The 13,391-nt window shown below is 36.7% G+C and overlaps 1 protein-coding gene across 9 annotated transcripts in view; it reads left to right on the forward strand.

Moving 5' to 3' along the window:
• Positions 1-13,391, forward strand: part of CNTLN (centlein) — a 325,461-nt gene that overhangs the window by 202,361 nt on the left and 109,709 nt on the right. For all 9 annotated transcript variants that reach the window (XM_087444653.1, XM_087444645.1, XM_087444650.1 and 6 more), the window contains one exon: positions 13,258-13,349. In XM_087444653.1, the coding sequence (XP_087300779.1) occupies positions 13,258-13,349 (92 nt within the window). The remainder of the gene's footprint in view (positions 1-13,257; positions 13,350-13,391) is intronic.

The following is a 13,391-nucleotide window of genomic DNA, read 5'->3' on the forward strand; positions in this document are numbered from 1 at the left end:
GCATTTGACAAAGAAACTTGGTTATTTTTGTGATATACAGCATTTTAATATAATAACTAGAATTACAAGTGATAACATTATACCAGGGCATACCAGAATTTAAAAAATTTCATATAATATCTAGGACATTATATTAATACCATTCACGCATACAATACATCCTAAGAAAGTTTGTCATCATTTGACAATACTTCCTGTGTAATTTAACATACCAAATAAGTCTAATTAGTTTAGCATCTTTCTTTTTATGAGGAGAGAAAACAAATCTTTTGAGGTGTTCCAGAGGGTCTCTGGTTATTTCCAGGTCAAAAAGACTTCATTTAGAATTTGAATTTGGGAAGTTTGTCAAAAATATCAAAGAGGACAACACAGAAAATTATTTTGATAGAACATAGTCTTTGCTTTCCTTTTATAAACTCTTATCAGGAGCATACCAGTAGTACAGGAAATCTTTGTCTTTTTTTGCAGATGAAAGGATATTAAGTTTTAGTTTTATATAAGTACATTATTGGTCTTAACACTTATTTTTAAAACCCTTGTAATAACAATTCAACTTTAGCCAGCTTAATTACACAAGGTAAAATTCTCTCTCTCTCTCTTTCCTTCCATTCTGAAACAACCAGGACAAATTTACTTTCATTTCCTTTAACAAAAACATATCTCCATACCTCACACCATTTTTTTCCCTCACTGTGGCACAAAACTTGTTTATTGATAGACCTGAATATCTAGTTTCTCTGTAAAAGGAAGCCAAAAGTAGATAGACCTGTGTTCAGTCATTAATGTTTCAGTATTTTATCTTATTTAGAAATGATCTATCTATACAAGGAATTTCTATCATTTAACTTAACTTAGCAAAACTCTAAAGTTTCAAGTTATCAAAAAGATTTTGGAAGCTGTCTTTAAATACATATTGCATAAAACATAATTACTGCTAAAAGGTTCACCTAAAAACCTTTTATCTTACTTACATTTATTTAATCTACTTGTTTCCAATAATTATGTTTAGATTACCCACAAAAATTTTGTGAGATATTAGACAAAGTCAGCCATCATTCTAAGTTTTTTTTTTTTTTCTTTCACTGACAAATTTTGTAACACAGGTAACGTGAACTATTCTGACTAATAAACCCAGGTAGAATAAAGGTTGTATGTCTGCATTATATTCATTGTTGATAACTCTAAAGACATGCCTATTTTAATGAATCCAACAAACTTAAACTAGCTTTACCGTGAACCTGAAAAGTGCTTGGATTAGTTTTCATTATATTTCTGAGAACTTTAAGAATGTTTAATTTATAAGTGCTTAATTTTAAGCCAATTAAATAGAGCTCTTTTACAAATTCATTTTGGCAATACCACCTGGAGGTTGAAAAATATCACACACACACACACATATATATATATATATATATATATATAAAACATACATTCATAGACATACATAGACACATAGACAGATGTAAGCAGAGTTCTTAAATAGTTTTTGTTTTAAAATTTTAGCCACAAGATGGGTATAATAATGTAAAACTCATTAGTTAATAAAAGAACAGTTGGATCAAAACTGTGTTTCTGGCAGATGGAATAAATTAAGGTTTCCTGCTTAGATGGCTAAAGCTTTTTCTACTAATATTTGTGGAGAAAACACTTAAGATTTGTATTTTTTCTTGACAAGTAATCTTCTGGAAGCTGTGGGCTAGATTTTTGGCAAGAGTTCTTCTATAGCTGTTTGTGTTTTTAAAAGGCCTCCTCTTCCTTTTTTTTTCCCCTTCAGTCTTAGGAATTGGGGATGGTCTAGATAAGAGTTCCCAGAGAGGTTACAAGCCTTTTGTGATAAATAGGAGAGGTTTGGGGGTTGGTGAAAAAGAATGGGTGGAGTCTGAACTGCCTTTAGAGCTGCATTTCTGGTCTTGCAAAGATTTTTAAGATAAGAACAGTTGCTCTCAATTCTTCAGAAATTGGGTTGTAACTTAAACGACATTGTAGGTTGATCTACCCATCCAACTACATCATCCCTAATTTGCTTCTTTCCCTCTGGGTACATAGTTTTATGTAGCTGAGGGAAGAAAGCCTAAAAAAATTCCTATCAGGCTCTGAATATCACCTTCCAATTTCTGACCAACCTTTGACCATAAAGCTATTAAAAAAAATTCTCTTAAATATTTTGCCAATTTTTAGCTGGGACAAGCAGTAAATATTTCTAGCAGTATTAAACAACTCCATGGACCCAAGAGACATCCTCAAAGGTTATTACCTTCTCGAGATCCAGAGTCACTCCTAAAGACAGCCAAAAGAAAGACCTACAGCCTGCATGTCCCAGGCAGACAGAAAGCCAAGCCAAGCCCTTAGAACACAAAATGAGATAAGCAAGAAGGCAGTAACTATCCCTGGGAGAGAAAGGGTCAATAACCCCTGGATCTGGATTTGGAAAGGAAGGGACAATGTGAAATTTTATTTTCCTCCCTTAGCTGGGCACTACAGAATGGCCACTGATCTTTTAATTCTTTTCTACATTTGGTAGGATCTTCTGAAAGTGGAGTAAAAACGGCTTTATAATTCAAAAGATCTGATGCTGTCCAGGAGACACTAATTCCCTGGGAGGGGGTTCTAGGATATATCTGCAAAGCATGTTGCATAGAAAGGCCTGAAGCTGGCAGAGCCTGATTATAGAGTCCAGTAATGCAAGCCCTACTGCATGTCCCAGGTGCTTCTGCTAAATTCATTTTCTGGCTTTCACTATTTACATGAGTAACCTGTATACTCTTAGAGATTAGGCTGGAGTGCTGTCTGTAAATCTTGTAGGAAAAAGGGAAGTTAAAACAGGCAGATGGGGCCAGATTTTAAGAAGAGGATTTTATGTTGGATTTTTAAGTCTTATTTTCTGTTCTTTTATCTTGTTAGGGAGTCCCTAAGTCTAGCTATTATATTATTTTTTTTCTTAAATGCCAGACAATTATATTTCCAAAGTCCTCATTGTTTATAATATCTGCAGATATCTGAGGGAAAATAGGAAGGGGTCTGATTGCATTTTGATTTTTGTTTTAATTTTTGTCCTTCCATCTTACTGAGTCTCAGTGGCTAGCTGTTATACCAATATGAGAGCTCTCTAAAAATTTTTTCCAATTTAGAAGTTTTTCCAATTCAATGGGTCCATCGTCTGGTTATTGATGAGTAGGATCTTAATAGTGAGTCGAACCAATAAGTCTTTTTATGGCTTAACCAAGGACACAAGAGGTGTTCCACAAGAGAGTGAAAACAAATGCAGCCCTCACAAGATCCAGACAGTTCACTCCCAGAGTTAGCCTAAGACCCTTGAGGGACCTTTTTTTTGAATAGCTATTCCAAAACACAGGAAAGCACATGCTTCCCCACTTTTTGACCAGAATAGGTTTAGATTTCCTAAGCTCAGATCCATACATCGCCTATTCAGCTACCTGCCAGATGCATATGCATCCTCCACCTGGCAGAGACCAGAAAACAGTGACCCTCTCTGGGAGGAAAAGTACTCTAGAGTACTTTAGCAAAGTACTCTATCAAATTTATCAGGGTCGCTTAAGCCTAAGAAATTAGTTCCACAAATATTTTCTCCTGCTAATCTAAATTTAGGCAAGAGAAAAAAAGACTGTTACAACTCTCACTTCCAATAGACCCTGCAGCAGGCAGACATCCGGGAGACTGACGGGACAAGAACTGTTATCTTCTGCTGGTGCTTCTGAGATGTCCCGGATCTCTCACTGCAGCAGTCTCAGAGGGATCAGAGTCCAGCCAGGGAACTTCATCCTGCTGACTATGCCAACTGTCGGGGAGGAGGAAATTTTGGTCTACCCTTCTAGGTTCTTCTGGCTGGTTTAAGAATTAAATTGACATGAAACAGATTAACAGAAGAAAATCAAATTTAATTTTATACATACAGGAACTGCGCGTATATGAGAGAGTCACAGAGCTCACATACATGAGAGGTTCAAAGACAGAAAGATAAAATGAATTATTTATGCCATCTTGAGCCAAGAAGTGGGATGGGGGCCTGAGGCTTCAGAGGGGAAGAGGGTAATTCACAGGATGATAAAAAATGCAGATGTTCAGTAATTAGATATTTGCCCTGCCATACAGATAGGTCATAAAAAGTTATTTCTGGCAATAACTCTTATTATGGGCAAGGGCCCTAATTTAAATTCTTAAATTCTTAAAAGTTTCTCTTGAGCAGGGTCTTGATTGGCTTCAGCTCAAAATAATCCACATGCCAAAGTGGCACATCTTGGGGAAGCCTGTTCTGAAACTCTTTATAAGCAGACATGAAAACTCATCCACAAACAACAGCAAGCCTTTATTTATTGCATGTAGGTCTGTGGGTTGGCTAAAGCAGGTCATCTGATACAGCACTGTCTCAGGCTGCAAGTTGAGTTAACCTCTGCTCCATGTGTCTGATTCTTGGCCACAAAGAGACAACCATGCAGAGCCTCTTAGGCCTAGATTTGGAACTGGCACATTGTAACTTCCACCCACATTTCTTTGGTTAAAGTAAGTCATTTTATTAAATATGGCTAGCAACAATCAATACTATCAATATGAATTTCTGTGCAGGATTGGGGAAGCATATCAGAGGTTTTTAGGCCCTCACTCATAATCTTTCTAGACATCCTTTTGTCTAGCTGAAAGGATCTACTAAGCATCACGTTATTCCTTTCCAAGATTATTGGGAACAGGCGTGACAACCAAACCCAGAGGCCATGTCTTAATGTCGGTGTCTTGGATTTGGCCTTTATCCTGCCAATGATTCAGTGGCTGCTCCTTTGATATGGTGAGAAACACTTTGATTTTCCAACCCTGAAAGTACTGGAACGCATGCACTTCTATATGCCTATGGCCACTTCCTTTCTGAGCTCACTTTTTTCCTGTGGTACCTAGTCAAGTGCAGCCAGCAACAGTCAACTCACAAATATCAGCATTCTGCATTGAAACTTCCTCACTCAATGTTATAAATTCATTAGCTGCATTTTTTGTCTTCAATGTTATGTCAGATGGCAGTTTGCCAGTGTTTGCCACTACATAACATGGGTCACCATTTTCTCAGCCTCGAGTAATGTATTTTTTCTCCACTCACCACCCAGTCCCCAAATCAATGTCACATAATTTATTATAGCAGCATCCCACTTATAGTTATCAATTTCTGTATCTGGCAGCTTTTACTACGAATAAACAACCACAAAATCTCAATGGCATGCAATAATATACATTTATTTCTTGCTTCTGGTGTCTGTAGATCAACTAGGGCCGATGTGCTTCAGGCTGCATATTGGGTTCACACATGTCTCAATCTTAAGGCCCAGGTTGAAGTGGGTAGTGACTACCTGGGCATGTTCTTTTCAAAGCAAATATTGGAAACTTCCAAAGGGAGAGCAGAAGCACACTGAAGTTGTAGGCTTATAACAGGCACATACTCACTTATACCCACATTCCTTTAGTCAAAGCAACTCATGTGGCCAAGCTCAAAGTCAATGGAGCAGAGATCTGTACTCTTCCTGTGAAGGTAGAGGAGAGAATAAGCATTTGCTGAGTAATAAACTACTGTAGTATGATAGAAAAGTGTAAACCAATGAAAGAAAGTATGCTAGGGCTATTAGTATATGTTGCAAATATATGGCTTTCTAGGTGGTCTGGCTCAATCCAGGAAATAAAGCATCTAGGATGGAATAAATGGATTACAAATTTCAGATTGTCCTTAATAAATATTACTTAAAAAAAAAAACCACACTGGTACTTTCATAATAGCTGGGTAGCATACAAATTCAATTTAGAATTTCTGGCAAGTGTCTCAAGTTTACTTACTGTTAAGACAAGATTGTGGGCAGATGCATACCAAAAAGAACCTGACTGAAAAATCAGGCCTTGAGATATGGTCTTCCTACTTTAACTCATGGGTGAGTCCAGGGAAAACTTGCAAACACATTCAGTTTTTTTCAAATGAAGCCAAAAATTCTTCAAAAGAAATAAAAGTGTCAAAATATCATTTACTTCTTAGAATAATTAACATTAAGTAATTCTTTATGGCTGTAATTTAATTACACAGTCATTACTATATTGAGGCTATACTTAAGCACCTAAAAATTTAAAGAGGATAAACAAGAAGTTTGTAAACCCTTGCAATACATTTTATAATGAAGGGGAAGGTCAGAATGCAATTTTGTTTTATACTGCTTATAATTGCTATCTGATCTAGCATAAGAGGGTTCCTTCTGGCTCTGTTCTTGGTATGTTAACATGCAGGATTTTGATCTCATATTACTCGCTTATTTAGTGACTTCCTACTGATACAAGATGGAGACTAGATTCCTTTATTCCACTGTAATCTAGCCCTTGCCTACCTCTTTAGCCTTATCTTTCATATGTTTAGCCTTATTTTTCCATCCTGGAATGGAAAAATCAGCAAAATAAAACCCCAAATGTGCTTTACCATTGAATACTTTTGGACAGTTATATGTAGTGCTCTCTTGCTTTCCTTGTCAGTTCCATCTGGAAAAGACCTACTCATCTTTAGTGACTGGATTGACCTCCTATTGGATGCCTTTGTAGGGGAGGAAAAAATAATTTTCCTTCTACCTTTCTAAATTCTTGGCTGGGGCCTCTGTCACAAAGGACAGATAACAGGAGAAAAACAAACAAGTTTATTAGCATGTATATCTCATGTATACATGGGAGATACCCAGGGAAATGGGTACCCCAAGGAGGTAGCTTAGAATTTGGGCTTAATTACCATCTTCAGCTGAAACAGAAAAAGAAGGATGTGGAGGAGGTCACTTATGGGAAGGTGACCAGGAAAATGTAGGATAAAAAAGAGTATGGTTTATTATGCTGATTTAACTCAGTGCCTTCTCCATTAATAGGAGTTTCTTATGTTTTAGGCATCCCTCTATTCCTGGTACAGAGAGGGAGGTACACTTACAAATGGAGATTTACTTTGTAAATATAAATTACCCCTACAGAAGGGTAACTTCTCTGTTTACAGAGCTTTTCTTATGTGTGCTGTTTCTAAAAATCATATGCTCAAAATAATCTTTATGCCAAAGAGGCATATTTTGGGGTGGCGTATTCTGCTCTCCTATACCTTTATCTGCTTTCGCTTTTGTGTCCTCAGTGTATTCTATATACATTGTACATATAAAATGTATACTGTTAGTGAGAAAAAAAATTTTCCTCTACCCTTCTGTTCTTCTGCCTGGTCTAAGAATTAAATTGACATGAGACAGCTTAACAGGAGAAAATCAAATTTAATTTCATACATACAGGGCTCCATAAGAATATAAGGCCCAAAGACAGTCAGGCAGTTGAGGCTTATATGCCTGTTCTGAGCAAAGGAGAAGGGGTTAGGGGTCTGGGACTTCAAAGGGAAGAAAGACATTTCATAGGAAGATGAAAAGAGCAAATGTTTGGTAAACAAATCTTTCTGGGCTATGCAGAAACAATGGGACACAGAGAGGAATTTTAACAAACAGACTGCTAGGTTCCTCCTTGTCGACCACACCTAGTTCATATTATACTGTAGTTACCTATGGTGATAGTTCTCTTCCTGGAATACGTCATCTATTTAAATTCTTTTAGGCAGTTAAGGGGGAGATAAAAATAAAAACTTCCTAAGTCTTTTGTGTCTTAAAAATAATCAGCCTAAAATAATCTTCATGTCAAAGAGACACATTTTGGGGTGGCAAATTTTGCTCCCCTACAATTCTGTATGTGTGTGTGTGTGTAATCTTTTGGTTGCTGCTATTATGCTTAAGGTCATACTTCCCTGTAGTTGCTATTGTTGATGCAAAATAACCAATAACCATTCTATAGATAAGAGAGATAAGATGAGTTTTACTTGAGCCAGGGTGAGGATTATAACTCGAGAAGGTCTTTTCCAGAAAGGAAGAAAGCATTCCAGGGAGACATGGTTTTCAGTACACTCTTATACCTTTTTACAACAAAGAACATACATTAAACATGCCCAGGATACATATTCATCAAAGTTTGAAAGAGGTATTCAGTTGCAAATTAGCAGGTCAACATGACTGACATCCCGAGAGAGAGTAATATGGTTGTTACCAATAAGGTATTACCCTAGGAGGGGAAGTATGTATTCTTAAGAGAGTGCATTCTTTTTTTTTTTTTTTTTTGTGAGGAAGACTGGGGGCTCTGCACTAACATCCATTGCCAATTCTCCTCTTTTTGCTGAGGAACATTAGCCCTGAGCTGACACCTGTGCCCATCTTCCTCTATTTTATGTGGGACACCTGCCACAGCATGGCTTGATGAGTGGTGCATAGGTCCACACCTGGGATCCAAACCTGCAAACTCTGGGCCGCTGAAGTGGAGCACGCAAACTTAACCACTACCCCACCGGGCTGGCCCCAAGAGAGTGCATTGTTTACTTTAGTGGTTAAAGCAGATGTACAATGTATGTTTGATAGGCCATAAGTCAGGCTTCTTTAATTTAAGCCAATCAGTTTTGAACCCGAATAGTTACCCCATACACCTCAATATGTGAAAATCTCTTGTCACTATAAAAAAAAAAGAAATATAAAATAACTAATGAAAAAAGATTGAAAACAGGAATTTTAAGATTAAGAAATAATTTTTAAAAGAAGCAAAAGGATTAATATTAGGAATATGGGGAAATATTAAAATCAGTTGAAACAAAATTAAATTAAGTGAAACAAATATTTGGTAACATGAAATATACATGAAACCAGAAACACAAATTAGAATGTTAAATTTCACAAAGCTAATTCATTTACATGTAAAAATAATAATTAAAATGTAATAAAATGCTTGAACATAGAAAATAAACTGTTTAAAATATTTTAAAATTATGAGTTGAAGGAATAGCATAAAAGTAACAAGAGGATGTTACACATGGCTTCCTAGCTAGTTCGAGGAATTAAAGATAGCATATTCAAAATCTCCCTAACCCACCCACATGAATTAACAGAATAGAGGACCCTTGATTAAAGACATTTTATTTTTAAGGCAAAGAAGCCTATTTATTGAGTATAGTTGATAATCAAGAAGATGCAAAAAAAAACCCTTTGTATCCTCCTGTTCTCCCACCTCTCTTTGTAGAAACCTCCTTCTCAGAATAGTTGTGGCTTGTGACAAAAATGGCTTACTTCTCTTTCAAAGTTATCTGATTACGTGGATTCCTCTCAAGGCTCCTGTCCACGTAAAGTCAAAGGGGCTGGGTTGAGTTTCAAGAAAGATATGCTAAGCACTACAGTCACATCCAATGACTGAGATTCTCTCCTATCCATCAGAAACAAGATTTATTTCTTGCTCTTTCAGTTTATCCATCGGAAGTGGGACTTTACTTTTCATTAGTTTAAGGTTACTTCTCAGAGAAGATGGGTTCTAAGTATGGTTGGCTGATCTGCTTTTATCTTGCCTAAGGAGACAACGTTTAATTAACACACAAAAAATTTTTTCATGGCAGGTCTTGCTGAATATTACATATTTATTTCACTTTATTTATCCAAAACAATATTATGAGTTTTTACTCACAACTCTTCCAATACCAAATGTGTAAATTTTTTTCCTCCACCTGACAACCAATTTTCCGATATTCTGGACACCAACTTGGTATCCTACAATTCAATTCAATTCAGTTCTGACACTAACAACCCAGAGTTAGCACAGACTCCACAGGCTAAGGGCTCAGTCTCACAGGACTGCACCCATTTCAGATGCTAGTCACAAGTCCCAGGTTGCCACCTGTACCACTGACCAACTGGCTATAAATTGCATATTCCCACAACCCCCTCCTCAGGTTCAGACTATTTGCTAGAAAGGCTCGCAGAACTCAGGAAAGCACTTTACTTACTATTATTGATTTATTATAAAGGGTGTGACTCAAGAACAGCCAAATGGAAGAGATGCCTTGGAAGTACAGGGGAAAGGACGTGGAGCCTCCATGCCCTCTCCAGGGTATCACTTTCCCAGCACCTTGATATGTTCGCCAGTCTGGAAGCTCTCTGAACCCCACTGTTTAGGGGTTTTTATAGAGGCTTCATTACATAGGCATGGTTGACTAAATCATTGGCCATTGGTGATTGAACTCAATCTCCAGCTCCTCTCCCTTCCCTGGAGGTCCGGACGGCAGGGCTGAAAGTTCCCACCCTCTAAACGCATGGGTGGTTTCTCTGACAACCAGGCCCAATCCTGAAGCTATCTAGGGGCCCACCAAGAGTCACCTTCTTAGTATAAACTCAGGTGTTGTTGAAAGGGGCTTGTTATGAATAATAAAAGATATTCCTCTCACCCCTATCACTCAGGAAATTCCAAGGGTTTTAGAAGCTCTGTGTTGGGATCCAGGAACAAAGACCAAATACATGTTTGTCATTGTATGGCAAGTATCTTCTAAAGTAAAACCTACTCATTATGCCTCTTATTTTACTTTTTCTAAAAGTGAAATAAAAATAGTGATATTCTTTAGGAAATTGCCAAAACACAAGTTGATACCTATTCCTCTTTCCTTATCTCCCAGGTTAATATAATCACAAACAGACCTTTAAGAAAGTTTCTGCAGGAAGTATCACATTAAGATCAATAAAAAATACATTGTAGGAGATGAAAAATAATTTTCTTTCTACGCTTCTGACTTCTTAGCTTAAACCCCTGTAATAAAAGACAGATTAACAAGAGAAAAACAGAAGTTTATTAACATGTATACCTCATGTGCACATGGGAGATACCCAGGGAACAATGAGTAACTCAAAGAGGTGGCTTTAGAATTCAGGATTACATACCATTTTAATAGGGAAAGGGGAGGAGGGATGTAGGCCTGTTAGGGGAGAGTAGATGATTTTAGGACGGATGAATGGGCCCATGGAAGAACAGTGAGAGGAATGATGGCTTGTGATCAAGTTTGTCTGGGTGTATTGTGGACTTCTAGTCTCCTTTCCTATGATAAGAGTTAATTTTCCCTGGTTGATGAAACTTTAGTTGCAGGGATAATGACAATTGAGTTCCTTTTGGAGGGTCTTGAGTTAGATAAGGGGAGTTCAGAGAAAGCTCCTCCTTGCATGTGCTGTTTTTCAAGTACCTATGGATCAAAATAATCAATACACCAAAGTGGCGTATTTTGGGGTGGCATATTCTGCAACCCTTCATAATGGTAATAGATTTTTTTAAAAATGATTTGTTAAAATAGCTAAAAGAGAGAATCTAAAAGGAGGAGAAAAAAATTGCAGAAGAATTTAATTTGTTAATGTAATCCAAGAGAATTAAGAGAAAAGAAAAAAAATAGAAGATAGAATAAAATGTTTAAAGAACTAGGAATAAGCAAAGCTAAAAGTTGGAAAAAAAAAGAAAAAGTGGAGAGAGAAGAAACTCCTGAGAAAGAATATAATGAATTTTTATAGTAGTAAAAATAAAAGTAAAGCATTTAAAACTAAAATATTAAAAATAAACCTCTAGTAAGGTGAAGCATGTGCTCACACATCCACCATAGGACAAAGATAGAACTGTATATTTCTAACTAGGTCCTTTTGGTTCATTTCCCAAATCCTAAGATCCTTGAAGGGGAAGAGAATCAAGGGGCAGAGAGTTGGGTCCTTGTTCATCTCCATGGCCTGGTTCATTTCCCAAATCCTAAGATCCTTGAAGGGGAAGAGAATCAAGGGGCAGAGAGTTGGGTCCTTGTTCATCTCCATGGCCTGGGCCGAGCTACTCTAGTATTCTTTATAAAACCTGTGAAGGTGAGAAACAAAGTTTTCAGCAGAAAACCACAAGTGAACATGGTCAGCCAGTCCACCAGTGGACCTTGCAAACACCCAGGAGCACAAAAGGAGCAATCAAGTTCATTTTTAAATCAGTCTTCAGCATTTATTTTATTGGAGTTATTTGGATATTTTTAGCACTCTGTGCTCTTTGTGTATAGAACTATTTTCTTATTTTTAAGAGTAAATATTTCACTTAGAACTATAGCAGATATTTAAATGACTAGAACAGATGAATTGTATTTGCATATTATTTCTATATTGCTGAAAGAGTGTTGTAAATGAATTCAGCACCGTGGCGTTAGGGGACTAGAAAAAGAAACTTGGGAACCAATAGATTATTATCAAGGAAAGGTACATATTCCCCAGGTGGCAAATTCTACCTATTCTAGCTTTTATTATCCTTAGGATAGTGTTCTATTTATTTCATGAGTACAGAAGTTTTAATTGGATATGTCATGTTTCAAAGACAAAAGAAATGCCTAATTCACTCTAACAAACTTGTTAGTCACTGTTTATACCAAGAGGATTTCTACTCTACAGAGAATAATATTGTTTTCTTTTTCCTTTGTTGATAAATCAAAGTTTTACACTGACCTACAGCAGCCAAGCATACTTTAAAGCAAAATCATCTCAGTCTAACACAGATATGTATCCTTTTAGCTTTATGTATTCTTTTTTGCCCCCTTTTTGATTCTTTGAGAAATGTTGTATCCCAAAAATAATTCAGTAAGAAAATATTAGTTAAATTTGTCACAGTAATTTATCTAAGAAAAAATTTATTTATATGTTTTAATGTATTTCAATTTTAATGATATTAACTGAAGTCTTATGATTATTATTTTTTGTTTAATGTTGCTATGTTGCGTGTACATTTTTGCTTGTTTGAGAAGGTTTTTGTGGTCAAATGCATGGCCAGTGTAAGAATGATTTGTAGAAACGAATTCACCCGTTACCTGGGTTTCTATTTGTTGTAAAGTCACAGTTTTTCTGGAAATGTGATTTTTGTGGCTTAGTCGGCCCAGTGCATGATCTTTTACTTGAAAAAAAGGTGGTGGCAGGGGTGTTACAGTTTCAGTCCACCCTGATTCTGTTACTGTTTGCTTTGTTCGGCAATCGCTCTGATCCTCCTGGCAGGGAACAAGATCCAGAGAACAAAACTAGTAGTGACTGTGTAGATGAGAAGGCAATGAATTCTGCTTTTAAGGAAAAGGGGGAATAGTCTACAAAAGAATGAAAACAGGAATAAAAGTGCAGCATTGTTAACCTGCAGATCTGTTGTACTTTTGAAAATCTTACACTGCAAATAAAAGTGACACTACAAAGATACGTAATTATGTGACGGAAAGCCTTGAAAAAGGTCACCATTCAGTTACTAGCCAAATACTTGACCATAAAATAGACTAGATTATTCATAATTGCCAAACCATGGAACCCTTTTCCTTAAAATGACAGGACGGTGTTTCAGCAGTATACGAGGTACCATAATATATTATTTATTCTCTTCTAGAACAGCTCTTTAGATACGGTGAAGATGATGGGGTCAAGAAGAGTACTCCAGAGAAGAATGGGAAAGAAATGTCGGAGCAGACGTTACAGAAGGTAGTCTAATCTTTAAGATATTGAGCTAGGCAAGTTAAATCT

The sequence above is a fragment of the Ceratotherium simum genome, chromosome 20, assembly GCF_057802395.1.
Source record: "Ceratotherium simum simum isolate JZ-2026a chromosome 20, ASM5780239v1, whole genome shotgun sequence".
Lineage (NCBI taxonomy): Eukaryota > Metazoa > Chordata > Mammalia > Perissodactyla > Rhinocerotidae > Ceratotherium > Ceratotherium simum.